Source organism: Aquarana catesbeiana, linkage group LG06 (genome assembly GCF_042186555.1).
Source record: "Aquarana catesbeiana isolate 2022-GZ linkage group LG06, ASM4218655v1, whole genome shotgun sequence".
Lineage (NCBI taxonomy): Eukaryota > Metazoa > Chordata > Amphibia > Anura > Ranidae > Aquarana > Aquarana catesbeiana.
Genome location: NC_133329.1, coordinates 347930094 through 347955826, shown reverse-complemented (window position 1 = coordinate 347955826; position 25733 = coordinate 347930094). Strand labels below are relative to the sequence as shown.

Sequence of the window (25733 nt, the reverse complement as noted above, 5' to 3'; positions counted from 1 at the left end):
TTCGGCGCCCAGGCACAGTGCACCCACGCAGGATCGGCCCTGGCCGATGCAGCCACAGCTCAAAGTGGCCCCAGGGCAGGCGGCCTACTGGGAAATCTCCCAGTATTCCAGTAGGCCAGTCCAGCCCAGGTGAAGTCTGCAAGTGTTTGACAACGATTGGATTTGGGGCTGAAAGGACAGGCCAGATGGTTGCATTATTGATTTTGATGGAAAAGTAATGGAGGGAGGCACGCACAGGGGGAAATATTATCAGCTTAGTTTTAGAGAGATTTCGTTTATGGAAGTGGAGCAACATAAATGCTGATAAGTCAGTAAGTTAGTGTGTCGAAGACCTAAAGAAAGATCTACTCTGATGAGGAGACCCTCCAGCCATTACTCAGCCAGCCTGGAATGCAGTCTTATCTGGCACTGTGCATGTGGGATAGTAAAAGGACAGAGATATTTTGTTTGTCACAAGGATTCATCAATACACTCAAGAAGCTATGGGCAGCTGTCGTTAAACTATTAGAAGATAGAAATACATGCATAATCATTTCTTAGGATCTGTTACCAGTAGCATGGACAGGCCATGTGGCTGAGAACCTTCTCTCTATCTACTCTTTCTCCTTCCAGGATGTTTTTCCAACAACCCCAGATTTAGGAAGTGACATACATAATTATACATGACAGTGTGCTACTAGCCACTGACAGTAGAGGGCAGTGGATCTCTACACACTGGCCAATGGATTACATACCACTGGAGAAATTTGTGATATGTAAGTTTTATCAATGAGCAATTAGCAGTGACAGGCTGTGTTATACACGCCACCAAGCCTGACATTACTGATCGCTCATTCATAAAAGTAAAAGCTCATACAACACTGTGTAATCCATTGGCTGAGCTGCGTATGTGTAAAAGCAGTCGATGGTATACACAAAGCACCTCAGCTTTGAGTAATCTATTACTATTATGAACGAACAATCAGTGCTGCTAGTCATAATAGTAAAAGGATCATGCAGAGCTGCAACTCTGTGTATTGCATCTGTGGCTGTTTTTACTTCGTATATTGCATTGATAGATACATTACACAGAGCCACAACTCTGAATGATCTTTTATTTTGCAGCTACAGCTTGTTGTGCAAAATATATCTGTTTGAAGTGTATGCAAATCGGCATGATTATAGAACATGGTCATGAAATACAGTCTTTAGGCAACCTAAAAGTCATTCAGTTGCATGTAATTCAGATATGTTATAATTATTTAATATTTTGGACAATTTGGGTAATTAATTTTGTGCTCTCTGCTGCCATCTTGTGGCCAGAATGTGCAGAAAACAGCTTTTAAAACAGCCAATAAAAATGCTTGCTTTTCCAAATAATGTGTAAAATGAGTGACCCAAGGCATTTGAAATTGTAGCAAGCCACCTATAGTGCCTCTGCATAGTAATTTTTTATTTTAGGAAAAATGAACAAACAATACAATAACTAAAGTTAAGCTGTCTAAAATTAGTTTGACTACTAAATTGCTGTAGAGATGTGTTGGTTAAGTGTAGGGCACTAGTGCAGAAGACTATTTTGTGTTGTATAAACATACTCTACAGATGTGTTTTTTTTTTTTTTTTTTTTTTCATCTAGGTCCACCATGTTTCCCCGGATATTGTGGTTCTTGTTCCTATTTGATGTGCAGACATACATGGCACAGAATTCCTTTGGAAGATATAAGTCCCGAGCTTTAACATCAAGTACATCAGAGAAAGCTCCAAGCCTCAGTGACCAAGGTGAAACTTTTAATTTAGTTAATCCATTTAATTTAAATAATTTTGTTTAATTGTTTAACTTTTAATTGTTTATAAACAATACAGGCCACTAAGACTTGTATAAGGTTCTTGGGTGAATGTCATATTAATGAGCAAGCAACAATTTAATTATAAATCAATTTTACAATTTTACAGATCTACTATTGAGGTACTATTGAGGTTTCAGCTTGTATCTGAATTTTCAAGCACAACTCTACCCATTTTTACAGTTTTAGAAAGATGTCATGATTATTTAGTAAATGTCACCTCATTGAGATGTCACCACATTTCTTGTCCCTCTGGCAACATAACAGCAAGACAAGAATTTAGAGGAACCTTCTTCTTTGGGACAGGAAGTCAAAGACAATAATATTAAACCTACAGAAGTTCTAACCCCCTGGTGCCCAACCTGTGGTCCTTTGGTATCTGTTGTTTAGCCCTTGGAACCCAGCAGTATGTAGTGGGAGCATTCATTTGTAAAGGAGTAATAGCTTCATGTAACATATCTCCATGTCTCCAGTTTCTCAATGTTTTCTGCAGCATGCCTTTAGTTTCCAACTAAAACTGTAGCATGTCTACAGTTTCTGGCCATTATTGTCTACGGAATGTATTCCGTCTCTGACAGTCCTCTCTAGTAGAGATGAGCCAAAGACCCCCCCGGTTCAGTTTGCACCAGAACTTGAGAACAGACAAAAAATTTGTGGGAACATGCGAACACCATTAAAGTCTATGGGACACGAAAGTAAAAAAATCAAAAGTGCTCATTTTAAAGGCTTATATGCAAGTTATTGCCATAAAAAGTATTTGGGGACCTGAGTACTGCCCCGGGGAACATGTATCAATGCAAAAAAGTTTTTAAACTGACATTTTTTCAGGAGCAGTGATTTTAAGAATGCTTAAAGTGAAACAATAAAAATGAAATATTCCTTTAAATATTGTGCCTGGGGGGGGGGTCCCCTTAGTCTGCCTGTAAAGTAGCACATTTTTCCCATGTTTAGAAAAGTACCACAGCAAAATGACATTTCTAAAGGAAAAAATGTCATTTAGCCCTGGTTCATACTGGAGCATTTTGACATGCGATGTGACATTGTGCAGAAACCTGCACAGATGTCACTGAAATCACCGCCAAAATCGGGACTGACATGCGGGAGTGAAGTTGTGCGAGTTCAGCTGAACTTGCACGGCTTTTTTTCCCGCAGCTCAGTGTGAACTTGGGCTCAAAATTGCTCACGGCTGTAATGTATTGCCAGATCCCGGCAATATACATAAAAAATCATTTAAAAAAACAGCGTGCCCCCCCCTCGAGTCTGGTATGGATATCGAGGTAAACTCCACAACAAATTTTTTTTTTTAAAATGGCATGGGGGTCCCCCCCAAAATCCATACCAGACCCAAAGGGCCTGGTATGGACGGGGGGAACCCATGCCATTTTTTTCTTAATTCTGTCATAGAGCTCCCCTTAACCACTTCAATACACTATATTATATATTGTACACTGCACGATATACCATGCACTGTATTATATATACTACACTGAGTGCACTATACTCTGCTGAAAAATTGGACCTTAGGTGTTGGTGGTGGCAGAACACGGTAACCCCTCACAGTTACTCTTGTTGTGTGCAGGAACGGTCACTGCTGTTAAATATTATTTCAGAGGCTACTTGCCCTCTTTTAGTGGCCTGTGAGCGTCTGCCCCTCCTTGGAGGCCTTCTGGACATGATGTTTTTTTTATTTTTATTAACACCGCACTACACTGTATTATATAATGTGTACACTGCCTGAAGTATATTAGAAACTGTGCACACTGTGTTATATACTGTGCACACTGCCGGCACTGTATTAGAAACTGTACACCACTAAATGCACTGTATATATAGGCTACGCTGAATGCAGAGTGTATATATATATATATATATATATATATATATATATATATATATATATATATATATATATATATATATATATATATATATATATATATATATTAGTCTGACTGTGTATATATATATCAAATACACTGCCTGTACTGACTGAATATAGAGTTTATACTGTATATATAGGCTACGCTGAATGCAGAGTATATGAGTATATATATATATATATATATATATATATATATACTAGTCTGACTGTATATATATATCAAATACACTGCCACTAACTAACTAACCTGCCTGCCTAATCTAGCTCAATCTTTCTATCTCTATCCACTATAACACACTATACGGGCGCTATATAGTGTGGGGCATGGACTTATTCCCCCTGAGCCATGATTGGCTAAAGGCACCCTGCCTTTGGCCAATTATGACTCTCGCTGAGGAGTGTGCTGTGATTGACCAAAGCATGCAGGTCAGGTGTATGCTTTGGCCAATCATCATACAGCAATGCACTGTGGTCTTGCAGTGCATTATGAGACACTCTAATTTGCCGCAAACACCCCATAACATTCACTGTTCGACGAATGGACAAACACCCGATGTTCGAGTCAAAGCTCATCCCTACTCTCTAGTATTACATATAGTGATTATTAAGTGTGTCCTTTTTGTTGTGTTAGGGGCCACAATTGAGGGCCTCCCATACATAGTTACATAGTAGGTGAGGTTGAAAAAAGACACAAGTCCATCAAGTCCAACCTATGTGTGATTATGTGTCAGTATTACATTGTATATCCCTGTATATTGCAGTCATTCAGGTGCTTTTCTAATAGTTTCTTGAAGCGATCGATGCTCCCCGCTGAGACCACCGCCTGTGGAAGGGAATTCCACATCCTTGCCGCTCTTACAGTAAAAAACCCTTTACGTAGTTTAAGATTAAACCTCTTTTCTTCTAATTTTAATGAGTGGCCACGAGTCTTGTTAAACTGTCTTCTGCGAAAAAGTTTTATTTCTATTGTGGGGTCACCAGTACGGTATTTGTATATTGAAATCATATCCCCTCTCAAGCGTCTCTTCTCCAGAGAGAATAAGTTCAGTGCTCGCAACCTTTCCTCATGACTAAAATCCTCCAGACCCTTTATTAGCTTTGTTGCCCTTCTTTGTACTCGCTCAACTTCCAGTACATCCTTCCTGAGGACTGGTGCCCAGAACTGGACAGCATACTCTAGGTGCGGCCGGACCAGAGTCTTATAGAGTGGGAGAATTATCGTTTTATCTCTGGAGTTGATCCCCTTTTTAATGCATGCCAATATTCTGTTTGCTTTGTTAGCAGCAGCTTGGCATTGCATGCCATTGTTACCATGTTAGTTGACAACCACTGTTTAAACCGTCTCCATTTTAGTGAAAGAAACTTGTTTTGTGACATTCTGTCCATACTTGAGATATTTCCATCACTTCTGGTCCTTGCAGAAAGTAAAGGAAAATCTCCAACATAAGTATGCAGGCTGAAAAATTCCTGACGGGCTTCTATGTTATTCCCATGCTGTCATAAAGAAAACTGTTTTGGCTAGAGCTGGGATTTAAATGGCTTTGGGCAGAGATAAGCTTCATGAATCTATATGTAGCGCTGGTAGATTTTTAATCTACCGCTTATACGTAAATATAGTGGGTCATCTGTTCTGTACATAGTTCAGATTTAATCTATGGCTAAATTAGCTTCTGTTCCAGCCTTGGTTGTGTTGCGTGCAGTTCCACTCCGTCGCCTGTAGATGTCGGTGTCACTACAGACCGGAGCTGGAAAGCAATAGACTGTGGTGTATTGAGTGCTCTTCTTTCTCAGAAGTAACTTCGCAGAGGTTGTCCCCTGCAGTGCATTCTGGGAAGGGGTATTTAAGGGACAGACGCCATATTTCTTGGTCTCTTTTATTCCACCTGCTGGCCCTCCTGGCCAACAGGTATGTGCTAGGAGTCCTACCTCGTGGTCCTCCGGGCCGGAGGACTGCGTTGCTGCAGCGTGTGGGTGGGCCCAGAAGTCTGTCTGGGGCTTACTACAACTACTGCAGAGATGGTCCTGTGCTGTCTGTCCTGCGGGAAGAAGCCGGACAATTGAGAAGAATCCAGGGGAGGACCCATCTTGGAAGGATCATGCGGAGCGCTGGTCTGGAGAGGGGCCTGGTGACTCAATTGGAGGAGGCATCTTAAGTTAACCTACCACATAATACTGCCGGGTCGGCTTAAAGGTTCTGGTACTGTGTTGCTGTTCATCTAAAACTACTATGTCCTGTGGCAGAGGATCGTGCAGTTACTTTATTCTTCTCAAGTCTGTGGCAGAGACTTATTTCTTGTTCATGCTACGCTCCGGCTGCTAGGTCAGTGAGAGAGGCCTATCCAGGTGGGCAAAAGATTAAATCTTGGACTGAGGAAATACTCGTCCTTAAGATATTCAAGTACTCAAAGATCCAAGACAGAAAAGGTATTTGAACTTCCCTGCAACTCTTCTTCTACCTCTTTCCTGCTATTTCTTCCAGTTATCTCCCATTAAAGCATTGGAAAAGTACTAAAGTGACTGGTGCCTACATTGTCAGATAATAAGCTCAACGTGGACTCTAAGTCTGGTGTTGGTGAAACTACAGGTAAAAAGGTGATGGTAACAGCCCGATTTAAATCAGCAGCTCCACCGTGAGTTATTGCTACATGTGGGGGCTCGTCCGGGATTGTTTGCCATTGCCCTAAGCAGCCCTGAGCAGTATTTCACCGGGAGTCTATGTTAAAAGAGGTTTCTGGACTTTGTCACTTTCTCCAGGAAAAGAAGGGGTTAAATTGCAGGATTACATTTCTGACTGTGTAGGCTGCGGGGGGAGAAGTAAAAGCCCGGGAGCTACGTGATCAGAGGAACAAGTGGGAGGAGCTACACCTGTTTGTTACTGCGCGAGACACGTGTGTGTCTGGCGCCAAAGGAGAAGAGAGGCCACGTGATCGTACTGAGAGAATCAGAGTGCAGCCATGTCTTCTTTTCCATTGATACCATCAACTATGGGGTCCAAGATGTTCCCTACAAGTATCGCTGTGGGTGCTATGCTAACTGGAACCCTGCTGACGGATACCGGCATTCGCTTGAAGCCGCAGGGGCGGTTCGAACTATACACTGTTGGAGATATTGAAGGGCTGGGCATGCTTTGCCACAAGTGTGAAGGACTGGCCATACATCTCTGTCCATTTGTCCGATGTTTGCAGTGCGGAGAATACTTGTTCATAGTGGAGCAACCTACAATGTCGCCCCGTGCTTATCTTGTGGACTGGGCTACAGGGACCGCCACAGTGGAAACTACTGCCATCACTGCTGGAGAGAAGCAGGCCGTGGTCTCATCTGCTAACAGGAATGTTCCCGAGGGAGATGTCACTGTTACCGCTTCATCAGGGGACATCACTTTTGTTTCTACTTCCACTACACCTATCTCCGCTGCACCTGTCCCAAGGAAGGTGGGATATGTGAAGGCTTCCTGCGGCCATGGTCGAGGCCTGCCCCAGAGACTACCTGAACCGAAGCTGAAGAAATATATGGATCCGGAGAAGTTTACATCAGGAACGGGTGAGAGATCAAAGGGAAACATATCTGGGACTCTTTGTAAATATTTGCCAGCGGAAGAGTTGAGAGACTCGGAGATAGATTCTATGTCAAATCTCTCCGGTGATGATGATTTGTTCGAGACAATGTCACAGGAACTGTTGTGGGCCCAGGGTGAAGATGTTGCTTCTGCCCTTACTTTCTCAGAATGGATAGCCATGGATTCTGGGAAGACATCACCTTGTGTGGAGCCGCACAGTACTACCAAAGAGACATTGTCTAAAGTTGCCAGTTTGCTTGAGTTTGAGCTGATGCCCATCAGATCTATGGTGCGCAAATCACCAAATTCTTGTGTGCCTCCTGGTTTGGGGAAAAATAGAGCTTTACCTAGACTTGCCCATTTACCGAGAGTGCTCACCAAACGAGTTGCCACAGAATATGGTCTGGAATTTTCTTACGTTACCCAGGAAATTATGCAGGAAATTGAGGCCAACCGGGAACAGTGGTACCTGAAGCTGTCTGGGACTATTTGTCTGTACCAAAACCTTTCCGGAGAGCTGGGTATTCTGCTGCTATGGATGAATGTTTCAATGGATGTTTGCTGCATTGGAACTATGGTCGGCACATCTACGCTGACAAGGTGGTCATTTGAAGACCCGGAAAAGATGACATTGTTTATTTTATCACCACCATGGATAAACAAGGGAAGAAACTGACATTACCAGATCCCCGGTTTTATTGGGGATTACGCAAAGAGACTGTTGTCTTCTGTTCTGCTAAAAGAAAAGAGAACTTTGAGGTATATAGCCAGATAGTGTCAGGGTTTAGAGAACTCCGTGGTCAAGAGACTTTATTCACCTTAGTGCTTCTATATCCAAAGACTTTTTGCTAGCTGGATTTTCTTTTACTGAAATGATATAATTTGCCCAGAGATAGGGATGGACATTTCAAGTTACCTTAGTTCATTTTTATTAGAAGGAAAATATGTGGGGAAGAAAGTGTCATTCTCTGGGGAATGAGGCTTTGCTCCTAAATTGTTCAGTGCTGATAATGTACGTTTATTTTGTGTGTGTTTAACTTTGTTTCTTTCAGGAACAACTAGATCTCCTATCAAGCTGTTAGGCCTTTCAGCTAGGTAGATAGTGGGGTTTGTGACATGACTAAATGTGAATATGTTGTTGTATTAATGTTTGAGACTATAACATTTTTCTTACTGTTTTCTCTTCCTTCTATCCAAGTTTTTTTTACGTTCAAATACCTACTCTCAGGCTTGAGAGTCATATTTTGGCAGACATTGAGGACAACGTCTATTGTAGTGGGGGGAGTATGTAGCGCTGGTAGATTTTTAAACTACCACTTATATGTAAATTTAGTGGGTCATCTGTTCTGTACATAGTTCAGATTTAATCTATGGCTAAATTAGCTTCTGTTCCAGCCTTGGTTATGTTGCGTGCAGTTCCACTCCGTCGCCTGTAGATGTCGGTGTCACTACAGACCGGAGCTGGAAAGCAATAGACTGTGGTGTATTGAGTGCTCTTCTTTCTCAGAAGTAACTCGGCAGAGGTTGTCCCCTGCGGTGCATTCTGGGAAGGGGTATTTAAGGGACAGACGCCATATTTCTTGGTCTCTTTCTTTCCACCTGCTGGCCCTCCTGGCCGACAGGTATGTGCTAGGAGTCCTACCTCGTGGTCCTCCGGGCCGGAGTACTGCGTTGCTGCGGCGTGTGGGTGGGCCCAGAAGTCTGTCTGGGGCTTACTACAACTACTGCAGAGATGGTCCTGTGCTGTCTGTCCTGCGGGAAGAAGCCGGATAATTGAGAAGAATCCAGGGGAGGACCCGTCTTGGAAGGATCATGCGGAGCGCTGGTCTGGAGAGGGGCCTGGTGACTCAATTGGAGGATGCATCTTAAGTTAACCTACCACGAGGGAATACTCGTCCTTAAGATATTCAAGTACTCAAAGATCCAAGACAGAAAAGGTATTTGAACTTCCCTGCAACTCTTCTTCTACCTCTTTCCTGCTATTTCTTCCAGTTATCTCCCATTAAAGCATTGAAAAAGTACTAAAGTGACCGGTGCCTACATTGTCAGATAAAAATCTCAACGTGGACTCTAAGTCTGGTATTGGTGAAACTACAGGTAAAAAGGTGACGGTAACAGCTCGATTTAAATCAGCAGCTCCACCATGAGTTATTGCTACATATATAAATTGGACTTCTAAACATAGGTTTTTTAAACATAGTCTAGCTTAATGTTAATTTCTAAGCCATCCCCTCCCCTTCCTTCCCAGCACTGAGTGCAGAAGTGTATTGAGCGCTTACATATTTGCATTCAGCAAACTGCTAGCTTCACATTGAGTTGCAAGTGGGTGAAAATTTGTTGCAGCGCTGATGCATTAATTAGACAACAGTAAATGAATTTAGTGACTCCCGTAATGCCCCGTACACACGATCGGACTTTCCGTCAACAAAACCGTGGATTTTTGTTAGAAGGATGTTGGCTCAAACTTGTCTTGCATACATACAGTCACACGAATGTTGGCCAACAATTACGAACGTGGGAATGTGGTAACGTGGTGACGTACAGGACGTACAACGAGCCGAGAAAAAGGAAGTACAATAGCCAGTGCGGCTCCTTCTGCTTGATTCCGAGCATGCGTGAACTTTTGTGCGTCTGACTTGTGTACACACGATCGGAAATTCTGACAATAAAGTTTTGTTGGTGGAAAATTTGAGAACCTGCTATCAAACATATGTTGGCGGAAAGTCCGTCATCAAATGTTCGATGGAGCATACACACGGTCGGACTTTCCAACAACAAGCTCACATCCAACATTTCCTATCAGAAAATCCGACTGTGTGTACGCGACATAAGACTTTAAATATGATCAGCTATGTGTTGCTTTATTGGTTTAGAATTTCTAATTTTAAACTTACTGATTCTTATTGTTGGGTTTTTATTGCCTCCCCGTCCCACTCCTGCCCTCCCCTATTGCCATCCATGTCTAAATACATCATATAATCCATTTTTTTTTTTTCCAGATGAAGACTGCATTTTGGAAATGGCATTCCTTCTGGACAGCTCAGAGAGTGCTAAGGAATACAACCACAATCAGGAAAAGAAGTTTGTATTACAAATGGTGGAAAAGCTGAAAGGAATACAATTGGAATCCAGGCGAGCGTTTAGCTGGAGAATGGCTTTACTGCAGTACAGTAGCACCGTGCTCATAGAGCAGACGTTCAGAGACTGGAGAGGGCCAGATAATTTCAAAGATCGCATTGCTCCCATTTCATATATTGGCCATGGTACATTTACTTCTTACGCTATTACAAACTTAACTCAACTATATATGAATGAAGGAACACACAAGAGTGTAAAGGTGGCCATTCTTCTGACTGATGGAGTGGACCACCCAAGAAATCCTGATATTTTTGCTGCTACAACTAATGCCAAACAACACGACATTAAGCTCTTCACAGTCGGTATGACATCAGTAGCCAGGGAAACTGCCAATGCTGCCAAGCTTCGCTTGTTGGCCAGTGTGCCGTCCACCAGATTTGTGTCTCACTTACAAGAAGCCGACATGGTGGATAAAATTCTCAAAGAAGTGGTATGTACATATTGCTCTATTTTATTATGAAACATTTTGTGTATTATTTCTCATTATGTCAGCGGATGACCAGCTGATACGCACAAGCCTCCCAACATTCTGAGATGATAAAGAGGGACACCTTTTACTACAAAGTATGAAGATACAGGACACACCCACCCCTAGTTATTTCATGAGTATTTAATATGTAAAAAATGATTGATTAAATAAATCCAGACAGTTTTTTCAGCAATACCTTTAAACTGACTTAGCAAAGGGGGACAACTGAGATGGAAAGAAGGGCAGAAAGACAGTCCCTTAAATGAAAAACAGTTGGAAACAATGTAAGCATACCAAATACCAACAACGCCACTGATGCCAATCTCTGATTGACCAGCAGCAACTGTAAAAAATTAAAACTCCAGGCTGTTTTAAATGTACCCATTCATTGCCCACACACACACACACACACACACACACACACACACACACACACACACACACACATATTGCATGAGATGAAGTCTTGGGTAAGCACAAATACCTACCTTATTCCTTGCTCCCGCAGGCTTCTTCCTCTTTGTGTGACCAGTCTCTCGAAGCTGCTTCATTTTGCTGCTCGACTGGTTGTATCCCTTATCATGTACAATGCAGGACCAACAGTCCGAAAAAGGAGCATCCAACAGTGGAGGAGAGTTATGGCTGCTACGTATTTGTATTCATCCCCCCCCCTCGCTATGCAAATTAGCTTTTATAACCCATGCAGTGTGGGGAGAGCCCAACTGTATAGGTACACTTAAAAGCAGCCTGATGTTGTTCTTTAGAATTATTATAGGCCATGAGGCATAATCAGGTTATGGACCACACAGTGTACACTATTAAAGTCTAAATAACTACAGAAACATCTTAATTAGAACATTGTTCCATTGGAATAAAACCCAAGCTATTTATCTCTTGTTTGTTTTCCTCTTACTTTAATTCTCATCTCCGGGCAAATATTGATTATTCTTTGCATTTACCTGAAAGTTTTTTTTAAGTTGTTGGCATGGTCTGTTTAAGTGCTGGTCCATGAAAATAGGCGTGTGATTTCTGCTGAAAGGCAAGATTAGAGTACAGCAGAGATCACAAAACCAGTTGCCTGCCTGGTCCTTCACACACTTGACCAGCACTGTAGGGAAGGTAAGAACTTCAGGCCTTCTATTACTCTTTATTCATCCTTCCCAGCCTGGCAGTTAATATAACTTGACGTGTGGTTTTAGTATACTGTAGGTCTGTTTTTATAGCACCACATAAGTTTGCATATAACCTAGCCTGTTTTTAAAATGTCTCCTGTTAACCCTGGGGACAAAATCTGCTTACACAAAGCCCAAATTTTTAAACAATACTCCACCTTTCTGAAAATGCTTCATGTTACACCCATATTTGATGACATTTTATATTTGCCCCTTCTCCCCCCCCCCCCCCTTTACCTGAGTCATGGGTTTCTTCTTTCTGGAGTGCCTTGATCTCATTTGAACTTATCATGCCTGGATGTGACTCCAGCTACCTTAGCAGATGGACTTGTAGATCTCAATAGAGCACAAATGCAGTGATGTCACCATACTTGTAGTCCATCATTTACTTCTACCATCCCCATAACCAAAACTCTGGGTTGAAGAAGTAGTCTGCAGGAGCCTGTGCATTGTACTGATTGTGCAATGCTTTGCAGGCTCTAATGCAAAATATTTATGTGCACATTTTTTTATTTCTCCAATGGGGTGAAATTGAATTAGAGAATAAAAAAATGTAGCGCATACTGAACAAACTAGGAAATTCTGTTAATGATAACAGAATACAATTGAGTCCATATAAATGAGTCCTTAAAACCTAATAAAGTGTATTCAAGGTGAAAACAAAAGAAACCAGGTATAAACACAAATAGCAGAGTGATGAAGTGTCCAACTGTGAATGAATACAGGCACGACCACTCAGGGATGGTGGGTATCCAAGGGCTGGCAAAGGTGAAGCAGGTCCATGGGTAAGAACAACGTCACAAAAGACAGCATCAATGGATGAATAATAATTGCATACCCTTACCGGATCCGGTGGACTCCCCTGTCAGCGACATGGAGTCTTAAAGGCAATCTGCCCAGCAGGGCGGGTGAAGGAATATCCAGACAGTTGAAGACTTTCAAAGTAGATTCCACAGGACCCCCAGGGATCATCAAGGTAGATCGTCACCACTGGAACTCAGGATGGAAATCCTGGAGGTAAGTGTACCACGTGCGGCAAAGGCTGGACATTATCTCCCATCAAAACAATATGTGGAGAAAAAAGAAATGCTTCCACATAGTGCAGATAAAAAAAAGGTAATTTTATTTCTAAAAAAAACAAGCATATAAAAAACGTGGAAGACCATTAGGTCGAAACGCGTTGGACCGTTACACCTTCTTTACGTTGCCCTTGATTTTATTGTGATCACGTTTTTTATATGCTTCACCTTTGCCAGCCCTTGGATACCCACCATCCCTGAGTGGTCGTGCCTGTATTCATTCACAGTTGGACACTTCATCACTCTGCTATTTGTGTTTATACATGGTTTCTTTTGTTTTCACCTTGAATACACTTTATTAGGTTTTAAGGACTCATTTATAAGGACTCAATTGTATTCTGTTATCATTAACAGAATTTCCTAGTTTGTTCAGTATGCGCTACATTTTTTTATTCTCTTTTGCATAGGTTGTTCGTCACACTGTATGTAGCTGCTCCCTCTTTTTTCTTAAGTGGTTAGCGCAGTGTTTTGCACATTTGTTTCACTGAAATTGAATTAGAAAGAGAGAGTTGTTGGGACTTTGTATGAGGCATGTCCATCCAGTACACAGGTCTCCATCCCTGATTAAATGGAATAAAAAAGGGTAAAATAGGGGCAAAAGGCTGCATTGGGACTTTGTATGAAACACAACAGGTCGGATGAATCATTCAATATGGTGAACATGATATTTATTGGAGACAACATTGGGCATAGTACAATAAATGATATGCATATTAAATCAATAAGTATGATACAGAGTAGATAAAACACGATTAATAAATCATATCATAGTAAAATTAAGTAGCATAATAAACAATGTAGCACACGATTAAAAATTATATCAAAAGTATACCCAAAATAAGCACAGACATATTGTATATATTTTGAATTGAATTAATGAATGACTCAACCGAATAAAACCCATGGTATACACATGGTTACTGTGACATGACATCATATATGAAAGCTCAACGCGTTTCGTGGATTTGTATCCACTCATCAGGAGAAGCTAACTGGGAATGCCTTTTAATGAATTATAAATAGGTAATTAATGGTAATTAGTTAACACAGGAAGAGAGTGAACAGCTATTATGGTCCTAGCAATCTTACCTGTGGGTAAATGGTAGAATTGTAAAAGAACGTAGATGATAAAAATATTGATGATAAGAGGCACCAGGGGATGAAGTTTCTTCATCTGTGTTAACAAATTACCATTAATTACCTATTTATAATTCATTATAGGCATTCCCAGTTAGCTGCTCCTGATGAGTGGATACAAATCCACGAAACGCATCGGGCTTTCATATTTGATGTCATGTCACAGTAACCATGTGTATAACATGGGTTTTATTCGGTTGAGTCATTAATTAATTCAATTTAAAATATATACAATATGTCTGTGCTTATTTTGGGTATACTTTTGATATCATTTTTAATCATGTGCTACAATGTTTATTATGCTACTTAATTTTACTATGATATGATTTATTAATCGTGTTTTATCTACTCTGTATCATACTTATTGATTTAATATGCATATCATTTATTGTACTATGCCCAATGTTGTCTCCAATAAATATCATGTTCACCATATTGAATGATTCATCCTACCTGAGTGTTGTGTTTCATACAAAGTCCCAATGCCCCCTTTTGCCCCTATTTTCTCCTTTTTTATTCCAATGGGGTGAAATTATAACATTTTCCAAAAGGTGTACTATGCCCCCATTAAAAGTGTTGCCCCCCCCCCCTTCCCCAACACACACACCTTAAATTAACCTGTATGATAATGATTTAATAGACTTTATCCTACAGTCATAAACTCAATGTTCCCTAATAATAGTCCTCTACTATTACTTTATTAGATCAGGGGTGCCAAACTCAAATTCATCACAGGCCACATCAGCAGTATGGTTGCCCTCAAAGGGTCGGTGGTACCTGGGGTGCACTAGGTACAGAGTGCTGGGTTCAAAAGTGTGTTACGTACAGAGTTCAGGATTACACTACGTACAGAGTGCAGTTCTAGGTGTTCCCCAATGTACAGAGTGCAGAGTTCATGGGCGCTCTACATACAAATAACAGGGTTTAGGGGTGCGTTACATACCGAGTGCAGGGTTCAAATGTGCTGGGTTCAGGAGTGCGTTATGAACAGAATGCAGAGTTTAAGAGTGTGCTGCGTATAGAGTGCAGTGTTTAGGGGTACCCCCCCTAAAGCTTCCTTGCATGTCTCTCCTCCAACTGGCTCAGCTCCAATACCTCCCTGTGTAGGCAGATCTGCCTCGTCTTGCAGGAAGATCATTCTCTCTCTCCCAGATTATGGAGATCTGTCCCTGCCATGCCCCATCATGAGTGCATGCAGGGATCTTATAGGCGCTGAGAGCAAAGCTGCCCTTTGTAAACACAGAAGGCTTCTGTGTTTACAAGTAACAGGGGGGAGTGTGAGTGGAGTGGAGTTCTGCCACATTATGGCTGCAAAACTGGGTAAGGGGCCACATGACAAGGCCTGGTGGGCTGGACTCAGCCCATTGGCCTTGCATTTAATATATGTGACTTAGATAAATTAAAGTCATCTTGCTATGTATACAGCATAAGCAGCCTATCTGTCTAACAGCTACGCTCATATTCTAGTGATAGTATAATCCTTTGTGGGTAACGCAAAAGATTTTCATAGGAGAAAAAAATAGTAAGGTCTGTGTGTGGGGGATTATCTCCGGCAGACTGGTTTTCCAGTGTGGTACTAAGTGGGTTCAAAGAAGACATGCCTATAAGGTTTATATGTAGGGATAGGCAGCCTATGTTGTGTTCCTTAACAGACTCATGAACTCCAGATCGGCTCCAGTTTATTAGGTTTATTGCATAGCTGTGCAGTTAAATGTTCAATGAGTGTTAAGCTTTGCCGGTGCCTGGATCTATTTCCATTTAGGTGCAAATACACATTTTGCAGCTGTATGAATGTGTAGTAATAGTTTTTGGAAATTACTGGATATCTAGAGGTGGGGGCAGTCTCCTGGTAACTAGGTAGTTGGTTCAAGAGGCACCTCACATTAACCTATGAATGTGATCACTGATGTATTTGGCACAGCATTGGTTTCTGTATATTTATTTAGGTTGAGGAAGTGTAGAAAGAGTGAAATCACTGGTTTTCACTGTAAATTGTACATATTGAATCCACCCACTTAGTAAGCAGCAGAAGGGGAGTAAAAACCATACTGTTTGTGGCCAACTTGTTAGTTTACACTAATCTGGTTTTGTTAGAATACCAAAATCCCAAGTTGCTATCTCAGGTAGACACATAGCTTTGAAAACAAATAATGAGCTCTTCTTCAAACAATTGCATTTCGCCCCATATAAAAAATATATACAATTTAAAGATTTGCAATTTTCTTCTACTTTTCTCTTCTCTGTAGATGTTCAGGCTATGCCCACAGTGCCGAGACACTACAACAAGGTCACATATATTTTGTAAAGAGACTACACATCCAAGTTATTGGATTGTCACACCTCAGGCAGACAGACACACAAAGACTAAATACGGTAGCTGCAAATTGTTAAAGTGAACTTTTTATCAAAGACATAAGATTCACTGCATTTACAGTGCCCCACAAAACCTATATAAAAAAATAAAGTTCTACAAAAAATGTATACTAGTTACTAGTTACTTTGGCTTGGCTTCAAAAGCTTGGTGAGTGCAGGTGATGTCATTGTGTCTCAGCGCTGCTTCTCAGGAAAGTATTCAAATGCCCTCCAACCAATTGCAAAATTTTAGATTTTTAAGCTATTGGTATTTAGGAGACGAGTGCTGTAAGAAAGTTAACATTGCATTTGCATTTAAGGTCCACTTTAAGAGCCATGTGATTAAAAATGATGAATTATTTAATTTGGCATTCATGTATGAGATAGCAGCTGTAATACTATATAAACACGTATAAACATAAACATTTATTTTTCTTATTTGAATGATAGTGTCAATTTAAAAGAAAACTATGGCCAAAGCTTTTGTGGCCATGCTTCTCCTGAGGGTCACAAGAGTGCACTTACACCGCAGAGCTGCTCCAGACTCTGGAGGGATCCCGACAATGTTGGGATCCACCCACATGCCTTACTGGCACCTGACTCAGCCTCTCGGCATGCTGCTGACAGCCTGGGCCAGTGGCTCCCACCCCTATCCGGTCCAGCACTTCAGTAAGCACTGGAGGGTCAGAGCACAGATTGGTGATTAATAGAGAGGACCTAGGACTTGAGCGAGCAGATGTCACCTGATTGCTCAGTTCTCAGGTTTAGAGCCAGTGGGGGATAGCTGCAGCATTTGACAGATGCTGCAGCCATGTAAGTGAGTATGTATGTTTGTTAATTTTTATTTCCCAAACTTCTCTTGTAAATAGAAAAATCTGAGAGATGCATATCACCTTCCTAGTGTAGGATGCTAGGTAAATTTAGTTTTTGTCTCCTTCTGCAATCAAGGGAGCAGTGATTGTTTGGGCATAAACCAGACCTTAAATAGTCTCCATAAGTATCAAGTATAAAGTGCTGCAGTGTTTGGTTCTTCACTTGTCATCAACGCCTGAAAAAAACACCAAAAAAACACCACCAAAGTGCTCTCCCCAGTGAATGCTCAAAACTCTTACCGGATCCCCATTGCCATATGCAATAAATGGCCAACAAAAGTGTAAAGGGTTAATTCCTCCCAGTCTCAGCAACACCACCAAGTCCACACAATAAAGTTGCCCTCCTATGTGCTCCTTGCTGTTAAGGCCAGTTATAGGTTGGGCCAGTTGCTGTTGGTCTGTACCATTGGTTATTTGGTCAGGGGGCACACTGGACACCTTTGTTGTGATTGTGCTATTTGCTGGGTGGCCAGTGATCCCCTGTGCCTGTAAGGAGGAGTGAGCTGCAGATAATACTGGGGTGCCTTGTCGTGGCCTCTGCAGCTTACATTTGCAAACGTGTGCAAACTGAAACCCTTTTGTTCTTAATGTGAACTGTCAGAGAGGACAATTCGGTTTGCTGCAGGCTGGCTGGTAATTTGAGCTGGGAATTTTTCTTTGTTTTTGTTTCACACAATAAAGATGTCCTCAAATATCCCCTTAATCACCTTAATTTTTTTTCCATTTAACCTAGCGGGCTGATCGAAAAACAAAAATTATAGCTCGCTGTACAAACACATCTGATGTTAGTGCTGCAATCTCCCCACTGAGCTGTTGTGTTCTGACAGGAGGGGGACTGCCAAAACCTGCCAGAACACAGTGATCAATGCTAGCAGCTGTTGGCTGCAAGCGCTGATTGGATGCTGGTTTTTCTGGTAACAGAAGCTGTACACACAGGACCAACTGTTTTCAGCCAATTTTCATGTGTACCCAGCTTGGGCCATACCACGTATGCTGGCCATACCACGTATAGATTTTCGGACATGAATATTTGTACAATAATTCTTTGTACATTCCATGAATGTTGTTCAAAAATTCCACTTGCTTTTAAAATTCAATATTAAAATATAATTTCTGTACGAAATCCACATACACTGTCCGAAAATTTGTTTCCGCTCCTCCGAATTTTCCCATCACTTTGGTTGAAAATAAACTTTGATTTGACCCCACTAACGATCGGAAAATCGAACAAACGTTCTTAAAACAAAAATTTTTTAATGAAAATCTATACATGTATGGCCATCATTACTCTTAAAATGATACCTTATCTCATAACATCAGATAACATTTTAAATAACTTGGGTTCAACTTTCTCCCTCATCCTCTTTATCCTATACCTCACCCAACTTACCTGAGATCAGCCAGCAACGGCTTTCATACCCTATGGCCTACGTCAACTCTGGTGGTTCTGCTGTCCTCTTCATTCGTCCACCAGCTTCAGTGTACTGCAAAAGTGTGGCTTTCCATCATAGTCCCTAATAGATAGGCCATCATTCTGCAGGGTTGCAAGTAGATGGCAGCTTTGATAGGACCTATGGGAAAAATTTTCACTGATATCCTCTCACATTAAAATACACTAAGAAATTCCTTACTAGTAGAATATAATGTCATACCAGTGTTTTACACATGGGAAAATTCAACATTACCAATTAGGACAAGATACAAGAGGGACGCCGATGACTTTCTGGGCAAAATAGACAGAATTTATAAGGGTATATTGAGCCTGTTTTTGATGGTGGCAAACTACTTGGTCCTCTCAGGATTGTACTTGATATCAACCAGACAAAGATGTGCTTCAAATCCTCATGTTGCTTTCAACAGTTTGGACACTTGGATATGATCTATAAAGGTACTGATTCTGGAATTGGGAGTTTCTCTTTTATAATGTATATAGTGACTTATGAATAACCTGTAACTGTCAATTGTCTACGGATAGGGGGGCCTGCGGTTCCAAACTTTATCTTCTTGTAGCCTAGCTACAGCAGTTTGTTGGTTGGGGGACCATTAGGAGAAAGGATCTAATTCAGGCTCTCTTATATCTTATGGATAGATAACATCTAATAGCTCTGTTGGAAGCAGGTTCTTTTCTTACCCCCCCCCCCCCCTTACCGGACCCTCTTTCTCATGTTAAAAGTTTGGGTGGAAATGAAGAAAATTGTGAAAAATTAGGGATATTTCTTACATATTCCACTGTGGGATAATGCCTCTTATACAGTATTGGGTAACTTAATAGGCTTTGATGCTTGGTACCACAGAGGATTGCAGTTTTTCTGTCAATTGTGTTCTCAGGATGTCTTAAAGACATTCCAGGAACTACAAGTGGCCTAACAACTCACCTCCCAAAGGTTTTACCATATCTTCAGTTGGCTAAAACAGGAGATAAAATTTCTGTGAAAGAAAGGAAATATAGAGAAGAGAACCCACCAGGTCCAGGTCTCTTATTAAGTTTTAATGTTTTTATAGCATTGAGCACTTTATTAGCCAAAATCTGATCTTCTAGCAAGTCTGCTTGTATTTGTGATAATGAGGGGAGAGAGATATGGGAGAAAACATCATCTGCCTTAGAGGTATCCAGCTCCTTTTCGGGTGAATATAATGTCGCTAAGTTTGATATAAACTTTTGTAGTATTTTCACAGGGTCATTAGAATATATATCTCTGCAAATTTTCAGGTGTATTGGTTTAGAGGGTTTTTGGTAAGATTTAAATGTACGGGCCAAAAGGGTGTCAGGTTTATAAGCCTTAATGTAATAGTTATGGTGGGATCTTTTAATTATTTCAGCTGTTTCTGTAAGAAATAAATCAAACTCCAGTTTGGCCTTGTCCAATTTAAGCTTTATTTTGGAGAGGGGTTATTTTGAAAAGCCATATAACTAGCATAAAATCTGCTTCTAATTTACTACACAGTGTTTTGCACTCTCTATTAAACAGTGGAGCTTGTCTAAAACAAATCCCACAAACAACTGGTTTATGCGCCTCCCATAGGGTAAGTGGGGATATGTCAGGGGTGGAGTTATGTATTATGCATTAGGTATTCCTTAAGAGCAGATTCAACTAAGCAAAAAAAAAAACACTGGAATCTGATTGGTTTCTATGCAGAGTTGCACTGATTTTGCACTCTCCAGTTTTGGTAAATCAACCCCAGTGTGTCTCATAAGCAGCTGTATGTATTGTCGATGTAGAAAAATGGTGAAAGAAACTGCGCTAAAAACCCAATGTAAATTAAATGCTGTGAAAAGCAGCAATCCTCACAAAAACATCAATTGTAAACAAGCATAAGAAAAATAAGAGGTTGCGCTAATACTAATAAAGCATAATGAATAATTTACAATGAAGAAAAATTCATATGGTGATCATAAATAAATCAATGTGCAAAACTTAGTGATAAAAAAGAAAAGTCCATAAAATGAAACATCAATTAAGTATTATGAAAAGTCCATAAGATAAAACATCAGTAAAGTGTTATGAAACGTCCAAATCACCAACAATAGGTAAAAAAAATCCAAGTGATAAAAAATGGAGATCTGTGACAACAGGGAAAGGTCCACCACCAGATATGGAAGAGGTTGCTCCTTACCAGAAGGCCATGACCCCCCACTACAGAGGATCACAGCAAACAGAGATCTTTAAAGCCAAAATGGGAATTATCAGCAGTGTCCACCAGAGGTCATCTCGTCAGCAGCCACTCCAACGACCCGGGGCATAGATACTTTTTGTTATGCAGAGCTGACTGCGCTACAACCTGTGTGGACTCTTTCAAGTACTGGGGATGTCCTCAGACTCTGCTGTCTTGCTGTTTGGCATGGAGCGGCTCACAGTCAGTTCAGAGCAACATTCAGTGTGTAGTCACAGCACACCATTCTCTGAGAATGGTGTGCTGTGACTACACACTGAATGTTGCTCTGAACTGACTGTGAGCCGCTCCATGCCAAACAGCAAGACAGCAGAGTCTGAGGACATCCCCAGTACTTGAAAGAGTCCACACAGGTTGATCTGCGCAGTCAGCTCTGCATAACAAAAAGTATCTATGCCCCGGGTCGTTGGAGTGGCTGCTGACGAGATGACATCTGGTGGACACTGCTGATAATTCCCATTTTGGCTTTAAAGATCTCTGTTTGCTGTGATCCTCTGTAGTGGGGGGTCATGGCCTACTGGTAAGGAGCAACCTCTTCCATATCTGGTGGTGGACCTTTCCCTGTTGTCACAGATCTCCATTTTTTATCACTTGGATTTTTTTACCTATTGTTGGTGATTTGGACGTTTCATAACACTTTACTGATGTTTTATCTTATGGACTTTTCATAATACTTAATTGATGTTTCATTTTATGGACTTTTCTTTTTTATCACTAAGTTTTGCACATTGATTTATTTATGATCACCATATGAATTTTTCTTCATTGTAAATTATTCATTATGCTTTATTAGTATTAGCGCAACCTCTTATTTTTCTTATGTATTGTCGATGGCTGTTTTCAATGCCATAAGAGAATGTTATCAAAGTGGTTTGTGCTGCTTAATTAATTCACATTACCTTTTAAAACAATTTGCTGGGCAGTTATTTTCACTCGTTTTTTTTTGTTTTTGTTTTACAGAAAGAGCTTGCTGAAGAAGGGGTAAGTGTTTTAAAGATACATTGTCACTTGGAAGAATAATTGCAAACGTTTTGATATTTCTTTTACTTTTTCTATTTATTACGGTGCTACCATATAGTTTTGGTGCTTTTGTTAATGGGTCAGCATTTCAGTTTAAACTGGGTTGTTTAACTAAATTTAAGTTCCCTTTTAAGCTAGTAAAACATTAGTAGAATTTAGTTCAGATTTTTTTTGTATCAGAATTTTTTTTAGATTTTATAATTGTTAGCAGGATCAAGTTGATGTTTTTACTGTTACCACAGTAACAGGAAAATTTGAAAGAGCAGCATGGAAAACTTTTCTCAAACAAAATTAATTTCTAAGAGTATATGTGGTTTTCGTTCAGAAAATTCCTTTCATTTCAAAAAACAATGTTCAAAGCAAAGAACATTTTGAAGTACTTCCGAATAGCATTCGTCAACTCATTCTGTCCATTCAGCCATGTTTGTTTGAAAATCTAAATACAGGCAGTCCCCGGGTTACAAACAAGACCAGACTGTGACTGATCTTGGTTCTGTAGGTTTGTTCTTAAGTTGAACTTGGATGCAAGTTGGAACAGGATAATTTTTATTTTTTTGGATAGCATAGGGAAGGGTTAACACCCCTGTAAAATTTGTTTTGCTGTCAGTATCCCTGTTCAGAAGATTTCACCTCACTTTCTGTCAATTGGATTTTGAAAACATTGGGTTGTTGTGGAAACAAAGATTGGGTATAAAGCTTCAGATGAGACACCTTGTTCCCATGATAATTCTTACTGGAATGAATTTCCCCTCCTAGGGGTAGATTTGCTCGAACTCTTTCTCCTGTTGTCTCCCTCCGTTTATAAATAGGACTTGTTTGTAAGTCAGATGCTTGTAACCTGGGGGCCGCCTGTAATGTATTGCCAGGTTAGATTGGTACTGTTTTGCAAGTGATTCTGCAATACACATGTTTATTAATCAAACACAGTTTTAATTGTATAATTATATTGTGTTTGTTCACAAATCATACAATGGGTGTGTATTTTTATTTAAATGAATGTTTTGGTAAATCTTTGCACAATTATGAGAAATAGTAAAATTAGCAATATTATTTTTAATTACTTAGGTCCACTTTTATTAAGAATCTATATTGGCTTATTCAGAAGTGAAGGGAGCTTTATTAGTGAATTTAAAAAAATAAAGTTTATAAGATGCAAAATAGGATTAACCCATTAACCCAGGTTTAAGATTTATTAGCATTGTGACTTATTCTGACCTTGACCCAATTTGACCCAATTTCATCATTTGTCACTTCCCCTATTTCTTAGCATCATTAGTAATTTAACATACAATTGTGAAGGTTTATATTTTATATGTTCTTCCAGTGCCGCCAGTCACCTATCTGCACTTGTGAAAAAGGGGAAAGAGGACTTCCTGGATCTGCTGTGAGTACACATAATATCATTAAAAAACAATCTTTAACTTTAATATTTGCTAGGCTGAGAAGTTATCCAAAGCAATACATATAGTAAAAGTAGGAATAAAATAAATAGTAAATAAACATGGCAAAATTGTGAAAGTAAAATAGTAAAACCTATTTTTCTTTTTTATAGGGTAAAAAGGGACGACCAGGTGATGATGGTGCTCCTGGTCTAAAAGGTGGTAAGGTACGATACTTTATTTCTGTCTAGAATTTAAAAAACAACAGGTAATGCTGGATGATGCTTTTTTATTAAACAATAGGGGAGATTTAGTAAAACGGGTGCAGTCTGGTGCAGCTGAGCATGGTAGCCAATCAGCTTCTAACTTCAGCTTATTCAATTAAACTTTGACAAAAAACTTAGAAGCTGATTGGTTTCTATGCAGAGCTGCACCAGATTTTGCCCTCTCCAGTTTTAGTAAATCTCCCCCATGGAGTTCTGGATAAAGACCACGTGTTTTCAAGTTTATGTATGTGTTTACAGCAGACTTAGTGCTGGTTTACACTTGTACGCTGCAAATTCTGTGCGGGTTTCCGTACCGCATCCAAATCTTTCATGCGAACCACTGAGGGAGTGTATGTCAAGTTAACACCACCCCATAATCGGTTCGCCATACGCACTGTGATTTGCAGAATCAGATGGCATGGGTGTGAACACCCATGCCATCAGATTCTGGTGCGGCCAAAAAAAGGGTCCTGCAGGATTTTGGTGCGGATTCGGTGAGATTTGAGCCAAACAGAATAATGGCTCAACTCGTACTGCTGAAAAATTGCATGTAATTTGAACAGGGATGCAGTTTACAGTGTGAACCAGCACTCAAGGTGATGGTGAGCCAATGTAAAGGTTGATAAAAAAAAACCTGCAAAAGTAATTTTATACTTAGCCATCCCATCACCAATTTCTCAGACCCTCATCCTGTTTAGGGGCTATAGATCTAACAGAGATTGTTGGATGTCTGTTCACTGTGGTCTCATTTGCCAGCCCTAATACTACTGTTCTGTAGGGGCATAGGGGTTGGTAGATGGAACCAAACCTAGGGGAATCTAGTTGGAGTTGGACCTTTAAATTATTTTGAAAAAAATGTTTGTCTTTAAATACATAATTTGCATGATATTTGCAGTAAATTTGACTTGGCTTAAAATATTTTAAGTTAACAACAATACTGAAGTAAAGGTATTCTGTGGTTTCTGCATGTACATGTGTTGGTTTTCAGACGAATCCCTGCGTCTCTGCATAGTGCCCTTTAATCTTAGGCCCAGCTATACCCAGACCCTGGCTCCTGCTGAGATTAAGCCTGGCCCTCAATCCACTATTAAATGACTGAACTTCTTAAAGCGGAACTTCACCCTAAAAGTGAAGTTTCGCTTTCAAGAATTCCCCCCTCTAACAATTTTGGAGGTTAATTTTTTCGGGTGGCGGGGTGGGGGTGGGTACCTAGTTTTAGCAGGTACCCGCTCCCACTTCCACTGGAATTACTTGGGCGAATCCACCAGAAGTTGTCCCCCCTCCCCTCTGAAGGACCATTCACAAGATGCAGCGAGACTGGAGCATGCGCAATTGGAAGCCGGCTGTGATGCCGTAAGGAGTCACAGCCAGCTTCCCACACTAGACATGCTGGTGCCAAGGTCCCAAAGACCCAGCTCAGGTGGGGACGGCGCTGGATCCCTGGACAGATAAATGTCCTTATATTAAAAACTCAGCAAATACAGCATTTGTAGCTGCAGACGTTTTATTTTTTTTCTACAGACTGAACAACCTCTTTAAGGCAATTGTTGTTACCATAGATGCATTTCAGACAGGGTCAGGATCACTTTAATAGGGTAAAGTGTGTGTAAACCCTGAGGCCCCATTCACACAAATGTTCCCGCCTGTCAGTTTGTGGACCCCAATAGGAAACCTCCATTCTTCTCTAAGGAGCGGCGGGTGTAAACAGATGTCAGCAGGTGTCAATGTGTTCATTGACACCTGCTGACATCCAATCCGATCTGCCAAAAGAAGACAAGTGGGGGATCCGTTCCTCTTCAGTCCAATGGATTTGTTCGGATGGCAGTCGAGTGTAAACAGACAGGGGTCCATGTACATCTGGCTGCCCATAGAGGAGAGCAGGCTGTGTCTGTGCCTGCTCTGCATAAGTGGAGCGG

General features: G+C 40.7%; 1 protein-coding gene across 1 annotated transcript in view; it reads left to right on the top strand.

The window, feature by feature from the left end:
• Positions 1-1622: 1622 nt before the first annotated feature.
• The window catches only part of COL28A1 (collagen type XXVIII alpha 1 chain), a 99038-nt gene continuing 74927 nt past the window's right edge, over positions 1623-25733 (top strand). Inside the window, exons 1-5 of the mRNA XM_073634008.1 lie at positions 1623-1758; positions 10261-10829; positions 22113-22133; positions 23497-23556; positions 23725-23778. Coding sequence (XP_073490109.1) covers positions 1623-1758; positions 10261-10829; positions 22113-22133; positions 23497-23556; positions 23725-23778 — 840 coding nt within the window. The remainder of the gene's footprint in view (positions 1759-10260; positions 10830-22112; positions 22134-23496; positions 23557-23724; positions 23779-25733) is intronic.